The sequence below is a fragment of the Vigna unguiculata genome, chromosome 7 (assembly GCF_037176805.1).
Source record: "Vigna unguiculata cultivar grain cowpea cultivar isolate G323 ecotype 2 chromosome 7, ASM3717680v1, whole genome shotgun sequence".
Classification (NCBI taxonomy): Eukaryota; Viridiplantae; Streptophyta; class Magnoliopsida; order Fabales; family Fabaceae; genus Vigna; species Vigna unguiculata.
The window spans coordinates 1,109,492-1,127,721 of NC_140798.1; the positions used below are offsets into that span (position 1 = coordinate 1,109,492).

General features: G+C 27.2%; 1 protein-coding gene, 1 long non-coding RNA gene and 1 pseudogene across 2 annotated transcripts; 2 read left to right on the forward strand and 1 right to left on the reverse strand.

Moving 5' to 3' along the window:
- The first annotated feature begins 527 nt into the window (after positions 1-527).
- LOC114190700 (uncharacterized) lies at positions 528-2,727 on the forward strand. The gene is made up of 4 exons (XR_003605840.2): positions 528-1,094; positions 1,473-1,643; positions 2,178-2,229; positions 2,546-2,727. It is a non-coding gene; the product is annotated as an uncharacterized LOC114190700 (long non-coding RNA).
- A 1,348-nt stretch (positions 2,728-4,075) lies between these two features.
- On the forward strand, positions 4,076-4,822 carry LOC146884501 (protein GL2-INTERACTING REPRESSOR 1 pseudogene; annotated as a pseudogene).
- A 4,348-nt stretch (positions 4,823-9,170) lies between these two features.
- Positions 9,171-13,120, reverse strand: LOC114192668 (uncharacterized). The gene is made up of 3 exons (XM_028082444.2): positions 12,913-13,120; positions 10,760-12,760; positions 9,171-9,518 (listed from the first exon to the last, which is right to left on the reverse strand). Exon 2 carries the CDS (start codon positions 12,758-12,760, stop codon positions 10,892-10,894), a length of 1,869 nt encoding a protein of 622 aa, XP_027938245.1. The 5' UTR covers positions 12,913-13,120; the 3' UTR covers positions 9,171-9,518; positions 10,760-10,891.
- Between the last annotated feature and the right edge of the window lie 5,110 nt (positions 13,121-18,230).

Sequence of the window (18,230 nt, forward strand, 5' to 3'; positions counted from 1 at the left end):
CATTTTTAGAAATGTGTGAATTTAATCTTTTAAATCGAATTTCTTTTAAGTTTATTTGACGTTTCAAACATGTTTCTCAGTTAACATTGAAGCGAACATGTGTCAAACGGTGTAAACAAACTAAAATACTACAATAAAATGTGTTTGAACCGTCAAATAAACTTAATAAAATTTGGTTTAAATGACTAAATTCACGCATTTATTAAGTTGAGAAACTAAATTGGTTCAAGGTTTCCCATAGCACTACAAAAAATCATGTATATTGTGACAATTTTAATATGACAGTTATTTAAAACTGTCGTTTTTTACAATATAGTACGATAATTGTAAGACTGTCACATTTTATTTATAAAATACAACGTTTTAAACTGTCATTTTTTGAACTGTCATATTTTATCGATAAAACATGACGTTTTTATTCGTCATTTTTTAATAAATGTCGATAGTTTTCTTTTTACTTTCCCTCTCACTTGTCATGATTGAAAATTTTCAACTTTTAACATTGCCTCCACATTTTTCCCCCTCTCGTTTTCAAACACTCCTTCTGCCTCACCCAACCCTCCAGGACGCTTCTCTCCAAAACCTTGCATTTCCTAATTCACATTTTGGAGACTTAGTCACTAACTTTCACATTCAGTTCACTCTCACTTTCCCAGGACCACTCCTCCACCGCCACCACCGATATTGCCCCTTCCTCCACCTCACCAGCATCGAAACCCTAAACATCTACTTATCTATATTAGTTTCTAACGAATATTATTTGGTTCTTATGAGCAGATGAATTGACAAACCCTAACCCCGTTGTCATCAGTGAGGAGATGAAGAGATCAGAAAAGGTGGAGGTTGGTGAGTGGAAAGAGGACAAGAAGGGTGGCGTTGGCAGGGGATTTGTGGATGGAGCCGAAGAGGGAGCGGTCATCATCATCATCAGATTGTTCTCCCTGTAGTCCCGAACGCCTCGCGACGGTGATAGCAGCGATAACGAGGTTAAAAAGCTAAACGAGATGGCAGAAAGGAAGGAGGGCTTGGATTCACAAGTTTTCATGAAGGGGATCGTGGTGGGTTGTTAGTACACATCGACACTGCTTTTTCTGGTGAGCTTCCCTCTCTATCGCATATGATATGAATTAGAAAGCACTTGTGAAGCAATGATGATACCAATTTATAATCAAGCCTTCTGAATAATCGTTTCAGTTTTGTTTTTCTTCATTTTCATTGGCTTTGGTTGTGCTCTCATGACAATAGAGGTAATAACAGATGGTTGAATAATGGTGTTAGCTTTGTTCGTTAATTAGCTCTGGTTGTGCTCTCATGACAGAAATGTTGACTCATTAATTGTGTTTTGGGTTGAGACTAGTTTTGGGTTTTACATTGCTGTGATTTTAGCTTGGCAAAGGAATTTTTAGTTTAAGACAAAATGTTTCTTTCTTAAATTTTAAAATGGCTAATATTATTGACCCTCGATTCTGCAGAATGTGTTATATCAACAATAGAAATGAAGAATGAAAGAGAAATTCTTTGCACCGATCTCCTTTATAAAATTTCATGGGTTGAAGTCACAAGGGATCGTTCTTTAAGAGAATGGGTATTTAATGAGATTGCTGAAAACACGTAGAGGGACTTTGGCTCTAAATATCCTGGAGGTGAGAATTTTGTAATTCAATCAAATGTTGCGGTATTTATCATTCTTATTAACATTGTATTTACAATAAATCTGGTTATGTTTCCATTTGTATAGAACCCCAAACCAAGGTTTGATTAGAAGTGAAACATTTTAGACCTTTATTTGTTGGATTTCTTCTAAATTATTATTAACAATAACATCAGTATGATTGCTTACTAATATTATGAAATGTCTTTGACAAAGACTTGATTTGTCTATTTAGAATAATTATAATCTATAACATGTGAAATGTCTTTTATGGGTTAACTTTTATTATTTTCTTAAAGCATGTCAAATGACACTTGACCCATTAATGTAACAGAGCCAAACCTAAAATTCATAACCCCTTTAGAATATTTAGAATATGGATCTGATCATAGTGTGGTATTGTTATTACTTGGTTCATTGAATTGGACCAATCACATTAGATGGTTTACTTTCAAGTGTCAATTATCATTAATCTAATATGTTTTGAATCGAAAATCTGGTTGATTCATTTGTCTTCTCAAAACAGGTAAGGGACAAGGAGGAAAAAAAATCTAGAAGCGTGTTCATCTATTTCCAAGGTTAGTTATTATCCTCATTCTTCCAATGTTTATCTCCTCCATTTATATCAGTTTCATAGTATATCATTTCAAGGTCTTATCCAAACTGTTATAAACAGTTAAATTATATAAAAAGAAGTTAAGCAAATTGATTTAGGAAAGATAAAAAATAGGAATGTTTAAAAATGCAGTTTTTTGAGTTGGGTTTAGTTTTAATATTTGGAAGACCTGATACTCTTAGCTAAATAATGATAACTTTGATGGTGGAAAAGTGAATATATTCTTTCTATGCACACACCATTCTTATAATTTGTTTTATACTTTTTTTTCATTGCAGGTAGAAGTGGTGTGCCATCTCCACACAATATATGAAGATCAAGTGGGAGCAAAACAACTTAGAATTAGCACCACAAGTTTTATAATTATCTTATGAAATTTTAATGTTTTTTGGATGATTGAATATTTTGGTACTTTGGTGTAATTCAGTTATGTTGATAATAAAATAATTTAGTCTATTAATTTCTTTTTTTATAGTATTATAAATTTTTATATATTTTCAATTATCATCAAAAATAAATTTTATTAAATTAAGAAAGTATCAATGCAGGTGAAAAATAATAAATAATTAAATAATTAAATATTAAAATCATGACACTTGATAACGATAATGACATAATTTATTTAAAAAATAATTATAATAGTGACAATTAAAAATATCATGATATAATGATAATAATATTAGTTTTAAATGTCATTTTTTCATTGAATTTTGTTTTCTATTAAAAATATTATGTTAGTTTTAATTGACATTATTTACCTCATTAAATCGTCATTGTATACATAGCATAAAATGACGGTTGTTACGGCGGTTCATCTTAAACTGTCACATTATATTTTGTGACGACAAGAATTACGACGTTTCTGGAAAACGTCGCTCAAGTAAATAACGACGGTTAAAAATGACGTAAAATACAAAAATAACTGTCACTACTTACACATTTTTTTGTAGTGTAGGGACTAATTTAAATTTTCACTAAAATTTCAAGGACCAAAAATATATTTAACCCAAAAAATTAATAAAATCATCTCTTTAGTCGAAAATTATGTTTAGTGAATAGATGCCTTCATCCAATCAACAATCTTACATATTCGACAAAATGTTAGTATCTTTAATCAATACAAGTCATAAATAAATAAAGTACAAGTAATAAGGTGACTTAGTATTATTAGATAACGACTAAAGGGACAATTATAGTGTTGCAATAGGTGATAAAAAAAATTAATGAAGTCCTCTCTTTACCCGAAAATTATATTTAATAAATGGATGCCTCCATCGGTCAACAACCTTAAATATTCGATAAGATGTCGGTATCTTCAATCAATACAAGTCATAAATAAATAGAGTACGAGTGATAAAGTGACATAATAGTTAGATGAAAAAAAAGGAAAATAAATGTCGTGGGTTCGATCCCTCTATTAACAATTTGAACAAATAAAATTGGTTATATCAGAACTCCCCAATAACAAAAATTAAGAACTAACATTTGTCATAAAAAATAAATAAATAGAGTGAACCTAACATAATTATTAAAAAAAAAAAAAAGAGTAAGTTGCATATGTTGCAATTATCTTTTATTTCAAATTTCAAATTGTTATCTCTAATTCATTCCCTAATTGAATACTAATAACTTAATGAATTATTTATTACCAATTAATCATCAACCGATAAAATTAAAGTGACATGAGAATAGAAGAAGAAATAAATTTCTCTCTTTGCCAAAGTAATTGCTTTAACTCAACCACTCCATTTTCATTCTATAAAAAGGCATAAGGTCAATCCCTTAACACATATCACATCTTCCTCTTTTTCATTCTTTTCCCTTCATAACTTTAATCACCTTTACCCAAACCTTGCTCTTTTTCTGGACTTTTAAGGTATATAAATACTCAGAGAACCATGAGTGACAGAAATGAAAGTGTTGCAGAACTTGGCTTGAATTTGAACCTATCTCCACCAAGGGTTGTTGAAAATAGACCACAATCTCCAACTCCATTACCATCAGTGTTACCAGCATCACCATCAAACTCATGTGTGTCCACTGAGCTCAACCAAGATGATGACAAAAACAACAACAATCTTGGAAACCCTAATAATAACCCTGAAGCTGTTTCCCTTATAGTAGTGGGATGCCCTAATTGTCTCATGTATCTGATGATCAGTGAGGATAAACACCAATGCCCTATATGCAAGAACACCACTTTGATTCATTTTCCTGATGGCAAGAACCCTGTCATAAGGAATTGATAAAGTGTTAGAGATCTCTGCCATCGTTCTTGCATGATATAGTTCTTTCTTTTTTTAAGTTATCTTTTTACTTTAAACCCTTTCTATAAGAACTGTTACTTACTCAACTTTTGACCTTTATGTTCAAAAAATCAAAAAAAAGTTTAGAGTAAATAGGGGTGCTTGTCAGAGAGGTTGTGTTTAATAAATGATTATCATACTAGGTTGACCATCTTAAATATTTAGTGAGTCAGTTTTTTTTTTTTTTTGCCATTAATAAATAATGTAAGTTTGATTATACAAAATAAAATGCAAGATGTTTTAATTATCTATCTTTGAATTTATTATTTGATTCATGTATCAGTAAGACCATTTTATGTTTGTTCCATTATTAATTAAAATATTTTCAAGTTATAAACATTTATTATTTAACTATTTCTTATCATTTCCTTTGTCTTTAATTAATAATAAGTCATAAACAACATTTACGATTAAATATAAATAGACAGAAAAAAAAGTCCAACAAAAAAAAATTGAATCTTTTCAAAATATAGGTCAATATTTTACTTATTTATTTTTTAAGAAAATATAGGACAAAAAGGATCAATATTTGAATTAACTTAATCTAGTACCTTATAGGATACAACAAATATTATAGTCATGGTAAATATTACACCATCTTAAGTGTTGGGGTTTATTCTATTATTAAGAAACAATTGTGTTTTGTTGGAAGTCTCACGGTTAATTTAGAGTATATAAGTGGGTGTAAAACATCATCTTATAAACTAATTTTGTAAAGTTGAGTTAAAATTAAAATTTACTTTTTAACATAGTATCAGATCCATAAGTTAAAACACTCGATATGTATATGTCTAGGTGTGACAGAGGTGTGTTGTTAACTTAGAGTATATAAGTGGGTACAAATGCTTTGGTGTGTTTGTTAACTTAGAATATATATATATATATATATATATAAATAAGTGGGTGCAAATCTCACTTTACAAATTGATTTTGTAGGATTGAGTTAGAATTAACACTCTCTATATTAAACATATTAAATATTATTTCAATTGACAAACCTAATTAGTAATAAGTGAAAATAAAAAAAAATAGACCATTGTTATTTTAAATAGTATATCACAAAAAAAATGGTTATTTGACAAATAAGTTTTATTTTAAGATTTAACTTTAACCAATAATGAAGGGGAAATTATTTTACATTGTCAAGTAAATTTGAATGCGTTTATGCAAAAGTGATAGTTACACCTCCTATTTTATCTATATTTTTGTACAACTATTCATAAATTAAAACATGAAATTTTCCTTTACCTCAGAGTGGTTTTAAAAGTTTTGTGAGCTTTTATTATAATAGAAAAACTTCAATGGTAATCTATATAAATAAAGATCATCTTCCTTGTATGAATCATATATTATACCATAAGATCAAGACTTAAATTTTATAAGATCTCTCTTTAAAAATATATGCCATAATATAAAGAATAAATTTAGTTTCTTAAGAATAAAAAAAAATATCTTCAAAATATATATTTTTTGCTAACAACTAAATAAAACACTAATAAAAATAGAGATATAAAACTTTTATATTAGAAAAAAAATTTACAATGAAAGTTTAAAAACAATCATATCCAGAAAAATATCAATGCATGTTCAAAGAGAAGGATAATAAAGAACTGAGTGAAGCATTTAATACTCATAAATGCAGAGAGTAATTGAGTCGATGGTTAATAATAAGAGCAAATTTTGTATAAATGCTGACACATTTGCTATTAATTTTCTCTTGTTTTATTCATAATCCTTTCATTGGATTTTAGTGATTGGTCAACAAAAATCCCACAAATCCTTCGATCCTAATTTATTCTACAACTATCTTCTTTCTTTCAGTTGGTGTATTTGGTCAATCGATAGGCAATCTTTTGGATAAATTTTTTATAAAAGATTGGAAATATTTTATAATAAAATATATTTTTTAAAAGAAATTAAAACTTTATTAAAATATTTAATTATTTAAAATGAAGTAACTTTAAAAGTTATCCAAAAGTTAAATGTTTATTCATTCTCGTACTTTTAAATTTATATATATTTTTTTATATGTTTTCATTAGTTTTATTTTGACTGGAAAGTCTAAATTAACTAGAATTTTTTGTCAAGATGAAAAAATCTTTTAATTCACATCTATTGAAAAAACAGCAAAAACATTTCGATCAATAATGTTATATAAATAATTATAATCATTATCAATCTTAATAATTATAGTCATTATTGATGACAAAACAATCCCAATTAATATCAATCTTTTTTTTTGTAAATATTAAAAAAATCTCAATAAACTTTATATAAAATAATACAATAAATTTAAGTCTATTTGTCTGAATAAAATTATATAAAGAATTATGAAATTTTCTATTTCAACACGCCACGTCCATAAAGTGACTGTAGCAATCTCATAAAGCTGAAAGGAGGAACATGAATATAAAGTACTCCAATCTTGATATCTTCTTATTATTCACCTCTCTTGTTCTTCCTAAATATCAATACCCATTGGGTCAAAACAGGAACATGAATGCAATGCATTAATCAGATCATCAATTCCATAAAAACTCACTGAATGTTTCCTTAATTTCATGAATTCATGCATGTCTCCTTACATCAAATTTTGTCTCATCTGTGGTTCTACTGGGTAACGAATATAATTTTATACTTATACTCTTACTCGTTTTCTTATTATTTTAATATTAATTTTAATTAATTTTTATAAAATAATAAAAAATTACAATAAAAAAATATAATATTATGAAATATTCATGTTTCTTCGATATCAAATATTTTAAAATAAATAATACTAAATAAAATTTTATGAGAACCAAAATATTTATTAAATTTGCAAACATTAATGAAACCTAGTTGATAAAATTTTAAAATATTTTAAAAAAATATAAAAGGAAAACAAATATTCAAATTAAAATATATTTTAAATGTTTGTTTACTTCAATTTTTTTTAAATTCTTATGAATCTTTTTTTATATACACTAATAAAAGTTATAATACATCACTTGATCAAAATAACGCAAAGAACAAATAATAAACATAATAATAAAATTTTAGCATAGATCTTGTATCTTTTGAACTCCAATATATCTTGGACAGTGATAAAACAATATTCATGGCAATTACATTAAATTTTTATATTGTAGTAAATAAAAATTATTTATACAATTATAGTGAAAAAAATTACGGTAAGATTGATAATGAGTTATAAAATAACAAATGATTAGATAAAATATATCGAAATAGTATTCTACATGATGAAAATAAATAATAAATAACAAATAAAAAATTAACAAATGTTTAGAAACAATTTGAGAGACTATTGAAAGAAATTGCACAAAGGAAAACAAATGTATAATTAAGGGCATGATAAGATGAAAAATACATCTAAGAAAACTTTTTAAATATCAACATATATACTCAATGGTTGAGAAATAAAAAAAATTGTTTTAGCGAAACAAAAATGTTCTTCAAATGAAATAAAAATTAATAATAATAAGTAATTTCTTTTTTATATTACCTAGTAAATGAAAAGTTTATGCTATTAAACACTTAAATTGAGAGTATTAAACATTCTCATATGAAAAAAAAATATACAATAAATAAAAATATTAAAAAATAATAAAAGTATTCAAATGTGAGACATAAAAAAAATTTAATTGACATACTTCATTTTAAAATAATTACATAAAGTTTATGATAAGATGAAAAATATAGTGGAGATGTGAATGAGTTTATGACAAACCAAATAATTAGAAAAAATAAAAAATAGAATATATATATATATATATATATATATGGTTATTTAATTAATTGTGAATATTTTAATAATTTAAACGGGAACGGGTATTATGACGGGGATATGTACATCCCATATCCATATTCAGTCAATGCGAGAATTCTCAGTCAAAACGAGGACGAGTTTGGACAATACCCACAGAAATAGATTTATTTGTCATCTCTAATGTCCTTGTTTTTCTAAGATACAAACAATATATCGTTTCAACTGTCACAATATGTCACATAGCATATTTATTAGGGATGTAAAATTAATCATCAAGGGAAACAGAATATTATTGTTATAAAATAAAACTAATAATATATAGAAAAATAGAGAACATAAGGAAGAAAAGAAAAAAATTGAAAATGAGATAATAGAAAACATCTTTTTTATTTGTCTTATTATTATTAACAAAGCCTTATTAATAGATACAATATGATAACACATACACGATACAAATCAAATATAGTTAATACGTATTAATCATATATATAATGAATTATATAAGTATCAATTATCATATTACATGTCTGCTGAAAATTTTCTATCAATTCTTCTTATTTTATCATCTTTACATCTTTTACACGGTTCTGATGAGAAATAATCACACTTAATGAAAGAAAATGTATCAAATTGTAGCCTCGTATGAATAAAACCATACCTCTGAACAAAAAAGAAAAAAAGAACAATATAAGAGTATGCCAATCTTAAACATAGGTATTTGTTTGATCTCAGGAAAACAGTGACATCCATTTTTTTCAAAGGTGTAAAAACTAACAAATACATAGTGTTGAATAACACATTCAAATTACAATTAACAGATTAACAGAATGAATCAACAAAAATTAATCGTGTTATAACATTAGCATTAGATGCAGTGTAGAACCATCTAATCATTTCTCCCTCTCGCAAGCATAAATCCAGATTTTAATACAAGTAATGTAACCTATAAATCATCATAGGAAATGATACAAATGTATCATCAATCACTTTCCTAAAAGTGAGTTTTAGATTCTAGCTGCCAAAATATTCAAAATGTTTCAAAAAGATTAACAAACAAAAAGAGTTGAACAACTACTTTCTTCAAAAACTCGATGTCTCTCCACAATTTGCTTTATGTACATACTGCAGAATGAAGAGAAAAAGTCCACCCTAATCACGCCGCTCCCTTGTGCAACCCTAGAAGAATGAAAAAAAAAAAACAGTTACTATAACTCATCCATGCAATTGAAAAAAATTTATAGGGGATCAATATGCAATCACAGTTCTATAAAGAATGTAACTTTTTTTCATATGATGGAAAATCCGAAATGAAGCAAACGACAAATATGACTTAATGAAGTGATTAAAGATGACAACATCTGACAAATATCATCGGATATGATTCCAATTAAAAGTTGGGAGATTTCAGGAAAGTTAAGTCTCAGTCAAATAGACTTCCTTATCAAGAGTGACAATAAAAGAAGTTACCCATTTGATGCAGCCACGAAAGAATAACACATTAACTTTCGGTTTGCAGTTAGAAAAATATATAATTTTGTACATTTAGAAAAATATATAAACTTTCATATTCAACAATAATTTTGTACAGTTCCAAATAACCCACCAACAAAACCAATAAAAACTAATGTCGGATTAATTAATTTATTGTATTTATCCTTTGCGAACTTCATGCACAGCAGTCATCTTCTCACAACACAATAGACCTCTTCCCAGTAAGTGCATAATGACAGCGATCCTCTTTTCAACCTCTAACTCTAGACCTTCTCACCCTCAGCTGATGGTAACCATTACTTTCTTAAAGCTTATTATTCGGTATATTCATTAATGACAAATTACACAATATATGTTTTTTCTTTACATTTTTTTATTTGCCTGTGCCCAAATTAAAATATGTCACACTTATATCAATTCCACTAACCAAATATCATCCTTTTTGAATCAATAATATACTCAATATTATTCGTTTACTATATACATTAAACCATCTCTTCTTGTCACAAACATCAGTGTTCCAGCTTTTCAACAAAGTGTCAATCTAATTTCACGATCATTCTTATTTAGGTTCTACCCACAATCAAAGAGTGAGAGAGGTATATCCCTTTTTACAGCATTTGTTACGCTTTTCTCTTTTTTTGTGTGTTATGTTCAGACTTAAGAGACCTTTCTTCAATTTTAATTTTGGAAATGTCATATTAATTTATACATAATAATGATTATCCTGTTATGCACTATGTCACTCTAGTGAAACATTGGATTGTGTAAAAAAAAATTGTAGTTGTGGAGAGAAAATCAACAGCTATCAAGCATTGATAACAATTGTGGAAAATAATGTGAAGAGTGACATAAACAAAATACAAGACATAAGCATTAAGGCAAGCAAAGCAATACAATGAGTTATAGTATGGTTTGCATAGTACCTTTTTAGCAGTTAGTAATCACATCTAAATTCCATTGCGAGCCTTCTAGAAGGCAATATAAAACATGTAGCTCCCATGAGAATGAATCTAAAGGGCACCCATCATCTTAGCAGTATGAACAATAAAGAACAATTACGAGTTCTGGAGACCAAACTCTCCCCATCCACTACTGCTTCTTATATACTTATCTATGATGCCGAATTCCTGATTCTGAGCAACCCGTCTGGCATAGTTCTCAGTTGAGATTGGGCCTTTCTTCAATTTACGGTAATAAACAAGATGCCAAGGCCATAACCGAGCACAACCAAAGAAGGCATCAACTGTTAAATTGTTTTCATCATCTTTTGGAAGTTCCAAGCCATAATTATTAAGAACCATGTGCATCTCCTCCATAGATACAAGGGTTGGAATATCAGAATGGAGGTTGACATTAGTTTCAGGAGCAGGATTCAATCCATGCTTTCCGGTATGACTAAGACCCTCTGTCTTTTTCACTGTAAATGGAGATAAATTCTCGACAGGTGGCTCATTTAGATCTGTAACTCTGTCGGATGATTTTAAGAAGACATGATTTTCATGATTATCCTCCTGTACAAATTGGTTCTTTTCCACAGCATTCACAGCTGTGTCACAAACTGCTGCAGTTTTTCCATTTACATCAACACCTGTGTCCTTGGATTTTGAATTCTCCAATTCCATTTTATTGCCACCAATTTTCTGCCCCTGTGCAGGTAAGTGATCCACAGTTTTAACAGATGTACCATTAATAGGTGAGCTTTTTGAATTTAACCGTGTTTTATTTGGAGATAATGAAGGCGGACTGAGTGATACGGATAAAGACCTTAATTTTGATGATGAAGAATGTGACCTAGAAGACACTGGTCTTGATCTAGAACGGGAACTAGATTTTTGTAATGACTTGGAAGATTGAGAATTTGTGAGAGAGCGAGATGCAGAGTAATCAGATGGCATAGAGGACGAGACAGACCTCTTGCGTATCTTTGCTTTAGACCTTTTAGGCAACTCCATTTCAGTTCTGCTTCTCTTTCTTTCCCCGTATTCCTTTCTTTGATGCCTATATGTTTCCCTGCTTACAGATAACCTCCTCCCACCTCTCTGGTGTCTCATTGGCAAAGCATCCCCACTAGACTGCAGCTTCATCCGGAAAGCATATCCAAATTTATTCTCATCTTCATGGCTCTTGTCTATTCTACTATTTTGCCGAACACCCAACCTATTGTATCTCCACTGTGAAGAATGTTCTTTCGGACAATTTCGCATTTTATGGCCTGGATCACCACATCTAAAACAAGTTTGATGGAATTTTGAGCCATTTGGACGATTTGAGGTACCCTCAACAATATGTGTTCTGCCCACATTCTCTGGGGAATTGGCTTCAGGAGAACCACCAGAGTAACCAACAAGATAATCTTCACTCTCGTACTTTCTATCATGGCCCTGATAAGGCTCATAACGATCAAACTCTATCGCATTTCCATTCCCGTTCTCAACGAGGTCGTGAACTGGCTCACCCCACCTATCATTTTCCCCCGTTTTGGGAATAACTCCACCCCCTTCATCTGGAAAGTCTCCCTCATAACCCTTTTCCTCCCCAACATAATCTTTAAAATCATCATAACGATATCCCCTCTGCTCATCAGGTGTATCCACAGAATTTGCCCTTCCCATCTTCTGATTCGACCATCCCCTGAAACCCGTTTTCCTTCTAAACTCATTTGCATTTCTTCTGCCACCCCTAGAAATTCTAGAAAAATGTGTGTTAGGCTGTTTGTTGGACCACGTTAGTGTCAACTCCTCCCCACATATATTTCTACCTTTCAGTGCTCTCAGAGCCTTTTCCGCATTAGGAGGGAAATCAAATACTACAAAGCCATAGCCATCTCTTTTCAACTGAACATTACATTGCCCAAATCGACGGAATACACGTTCAAGTTCATCTCTCCGAGAATGCTCTGACAGATTACCAATATAAAGTGACATCTGCAACATTACAAATAAAAACACCACATTAACACAGTAAATAGCATGATCTTGAAATGGAACAGGAATTTCGTCAAACACGTACAACGCACAACTAACGAGTATAAACAAACCCTAACCAAAAGACACAGAGATGATTCAAGGTTCAGTACCACGATGAAAGGCCTGGAAGGGTGTGGCAGAACAGTGATGAAGGGAACCTTCTAGAAGCACCAGAGTGACGTGGTCTCTGCTTCGTTCCACTTCGAAACTCTAACCCAGGTGCGTGGGATCTAAACGGTGTTGTGAATGATAGTGATTTTGAATAGTGAGAATGTTGTTATAACCTAGAAACTCAGAACAACACAAGCGTATGAAACAACCCTTTGTTTTCCCATGATTTTATTATTAATCAATGAACAATGATAGAGTTTTAAGAAGATAATTTATTGTTTTCCTTTTTAAATTTCAGATTTTTGTAATAAAATATATTGATTATATGTGTTATTTCTCTCTGGAATTTTTTATTTTAAATAAAACTAAAATTAATAAATATTGAGTACCGATCAGTTTATGACCATGCTATTGTTTTAAAATAAGAATTTTAATTTTATTATTATAGAGAACTAAAATCAAGTAATCAAGTAAATAATATATAAAACATTTTTAAGACTATGTTCCGAAAGTAAAAAGAAATGGATAATTGAGAAAAATCTTCCAAAAATAAAATAAAGTAATTACAAAAATTATGAAATGTGTGTCAAAAACGATATGTATTGGAATCTCGAAAAAAAAATTATAAATAGTTTCTTTAAAATTTTCTTATTTTATTATTTCTTCTAAAAAAATTGTCTATCTTTTAAGAAATTTTATAAAAAAAAATTGTTGGATTCAGTTTCTAATTTTAGGAAAAATAATCACAAGTAAGTCAAATTAAAGTTAGTGTAGGTTTGGTTTACACAATAATGATATGGCAATCTATAAAAGAAAAAATAAATAGAAAATACAACACAAATATTTATGAATTGGTTTTTCATAAAATAGATTATTGTTGGTGTTTATTTGTATATAATTCTCTCTCATTTGATTATATGTTGAGTCCTTATTATATTTTAAAAATATATATATAAACTATTCTTTTAACCTATAACAAATATAAAATTAGCTTATATCGCTAATAATTAAATTTTCATTAACTTATATATATCGTTTTATCATCTTTAAAACAACGTGACAACTAATTGTTATAATAAAAAAGTTAGAAAAAACAAATGGAGTAATAATAAGATATCTTTAATTTTTAAATACTAATGTTCATTATAGCTAGAACATGGCATTTTTATGATAGAGATCAATGTATGAATGAAATTGCTTTTATTAAGTAAAACTTGTTTAATGGGACTAAATAATGTATTACCATTATTATGGTGTGTTAATGGATGATTAAAAGCATGTGCTAATGTTCTCATTTTGTGGAGAAGTTATGTTTAATAAATATATGCTCTCATTAAGTTTATATATTTGATTGAAGTAGTCTAATATTTTTTCAATCCATGGGATAAATATATAACATGAACATGATCTAATTATTACTCGTAAACAAAAAATAAAAGAATAAATTGCATGTGGTCACTGCTATATTATATATATATATATATATATATATATATATATATATATATATATATATTAATTTGTTCTCCAATTAAATATTAACAATTTAATAAAATATTATGAGATAATAATTAGATACTTATCCATTTTTTTATAATTTAAACTATGATAATAATATTTTGATCATTTTTTAATTTACTACTTCAATTACTAGATCATTTATACTAAATTTTTAACTCATCTGTCTATTTTCATAAACAAAATGATACCTATGTATAAAAGGATGTATACCAAATTTATTTTTTTGTCTTACCATTTAAATAAATGTAATTTCTAATTTAAAATAATTATTTTATCAATTTGACTTAAATGATCGTTTTTAAAAAATTTACTGTTTTATATTTTAATTTAACCGTCTTTTAAATTTAACAATTTTTTAGTTATAAAACTACATATAAAATAAATGAAAATTATTTATAATAAAATTACAAAAAAAATATTTTAATTTTATAATTATAATTATAATCTATAACAATATATAAATAAAATTCTTCTTTTATATTTATAATAAAAATTTTTTTTTTGTGTCCACTTTTCATTTTTCAATTTTACCCTTAATTATTATTTTAAAAATTAATTATTATTTTTTTTTTTGTAACCGTTTTTTTTTAAATCTTTTTTATTTTGACCGTTATTCTAAAAACCTTTTCACACAATTATTTTATTTAACAACTATTTTAAAATTTATTATATATATTTTAAAAATAAATATTATTAATCTTATAAAAATTAGAAAATGCAGATATACAACGCCTGTATATTTGTTGCTAGTAATAATAATAATAATTGTTACTTTTTATTTCATAAAAAAATGCGAGAACATATGAGTTTTGCTAGTATTATTAATGAGTTTTTGAGTTTGTTATATTCTTTTAATTATTTGTTTTGTATCTTTCTTCTTCTTTTTGAGATATTTTTTTCATGTTCTTTCAAATATAGATATTTAATTTATTTATTTTTAGCTAGTTTTTTACGCGTTTTTATCTAGCTATTCAATTTAACATTTTTTTTAGTTCTAAAACTACATATAAAATAAATAAAAACTATTTATAATAAAATTACAATAAATATTTTAATTTCATAATTATAATAATAATAATAGTAATTTTATTATTTTTATTTTTTATTATCATTAAAAATGTGAAAACACATGGGTTTTGCTAGTATTATTAATGTGAGTTTTGGAGTTTGTCATATTCTTTTAATTATTTGTCGTGTATCTTCCTTCTTTTTTTAGGATATTTTTTTCAAGTTCTTTTAAGCATAGATATTTAATTTATTTATTTTTAACTAGTTTTTTTACGCGTTTTTATCTAGCTAATCAATTTAAGACCGATAATATATTTTAACAAATATTTATAATTTGACTCAAATTTAAATCTACTATGTTGAGGATATTTAATTATAGACCTTGATTTCGAATTTCTGTAGCACTCATGTCATTCATTAAGTTACATGTAATTATCGTTGTGCTAAATATATAAAATCATTCATTCTCGTTTTTTTATGACCCCTGAAATAGATTTCATGATATGTTTCTAGTTTTTCTGACTATTATTTAACTATTATCTTTAATTAACAAAATAGTTTTTTAGGATAACTTTTACAAACTCACATTTTGTTTTCCTACGCATTTTTTACCCATCATTTCCGTAACAACAATAATAATTATTTGTATGATTACAACTATAACTCGCACTAAAAGGGTATGAGTTATTAATGTTTCTTTCCAAAGAGGAAGTACTTATCCAATTGAAAGTTTAACAAATAGGAAATACTCTCTTTATCACTTTGTTAAAAACTTTAAACATCTTGCATAGAAAAAAATTATATGAATGCAAGCAAATACCTTGAGGTAGATTAATTGTTTATGATAACTCATAATAACTACTGAGCATGTGTTTTCCATACATAAAATAACTTATATATAAATGTCTAAAATAAAATCACTTAAATAAATATGATATAATGGGTTAGACGAGCTCGCTAGCTAGTAATAATTTGGTACCTCGTGTTGTTGTTCTTAATTTACCTGTTTATCCTGGTCCATTAACCTAATTTCATAAAAAAATGAAGAAATAGTTTTAAATATTACTTTTTTATATTATATTTGGAATATGCAAATGTAGAGTAATATTTCAACTTCAATTATCAACACTTATTACTTAACTTGTAAAGATTATCATATTAATCATTGTAGTAAAGAATGTGTCGATACTTACATCACATTATTGTTGTCATAAATATCATTATGTCAATGTTATATTTATCGTACAATATTACAATTATAATTATGATAATGATCGATATTATGATTTTAATTTTTTGACTTTTATATTTTATTTTGAATGTGATTTAGTGTGGGTAATCGATTAATGTGCTATTATATATTTTTTTTAAAGAATTAGTGACTCACCCAAAGTTGGGAGTAAAAGATGAAAGTTAACAAATGTGAGTCATAATATAATTTTCCTTATAATTATGATAATTATTTTCATTATCATTATATATGCGTGTCAAAGCGGAACAGGTCCGTTGGCCCGCCAGGAAAAGAGCAGATTAGGTTAGAATTTCCAACCTGCTAACCAGCTCTGGTCCCGCTTGTCTAGCCTGTACTGGTGCGCCAACCCATTTTTTTATTGTTATGTTCAAAAATTAAAAATAATTAAAAAATATTATATAAACAATATATATAATTTATAAACAAAATTTTGAAAAAAGTTAAAAGAAATTATAAAAGAAAATGGTGGGCCAGTCCGTCTTGAGGCAGGACAGGTTGAATTATTCAACCCGTTTCTTAGTAACGGACTAGTCCTATCCAGTCCAACTTTGGTGGACCAAAATAGACCAGACTAACTCGTTTTATCACTCCTTTCATTATCAATGTCATCTCATTATCTTCTTTCACCATTATTTATTTATTTATTTATTATTATTTATGTGATTGTCATAATTTTCGATCTATCCATGTTATTAGCATTCTTATTTTGTTGTAATTATCATTTGATTGTCATCTTCATCATTGTTATCAGCATCATTATTACTATCATCACCACTATTAATACCAAAATCGGTACATCCGTTTATATTTAATTATTATTCGAATGAAGTTAAGTTTTTTATTATATTACATTAGCTTGAATATTAAACAAATTGAACAAACATTAAACTAATTTCAAAATATATCACTAAGCAAATAATAAAAAACCTTATTAAATTTAATTCATCAAATTTGTGAAACAAACAATTATTTTATCGATTTTACTTTTTAAGTGATCGTTTTTTAAAATTTAACTATTTTTTTAATTTAACCGTTTTTAATATTTAACAATTTTTGTAATTGTAAAACTACATATAAATTAAATAAAAAATATTTACAATAAAATTATAAAATATATTTAAATTTTATAATAATAATAATAATTTTATTATTTTTTAGTATCGTGAAAACACATGTGTTTTGCTAGTATTATTAATGTAAGTTTTGGAGTTTGTTATATTCTTTTAATTACTTGTTTAGTATTCGTCTTCTTCTTTTTGAGATTTTTTTTTTCAAGCTCTTTTAAGTATAGATATTTGATTTGTTTATTTTTAACTAGTTTTTTTTTCTTCTCTTTACGTGTTTTTATCTAGCTATTCAATTTATGAATGATAATCTATTTCGTGATATGTTTCTAGTTTTTCCAAGTATTATTTAACTATTATCTTTAATTAACAAAATAGTAGTTTAGGATAACTTTTACAAAGTCACATTTTCTTTTCCTAAGCATTTTTTACCCGTCATTTTCATAACAATAAAAATAGGTATTTGTATGAT

What these genes read in the sequence shown, in the direction of transcription:
- LOC114192668 (XM_028082444.2), bottom strand. Translation starts at nt 12,760, where the DNA reads ATGTCACTTTATATTGGTAATCTGTCAGAGCATTCTCGGAGAGATGAA.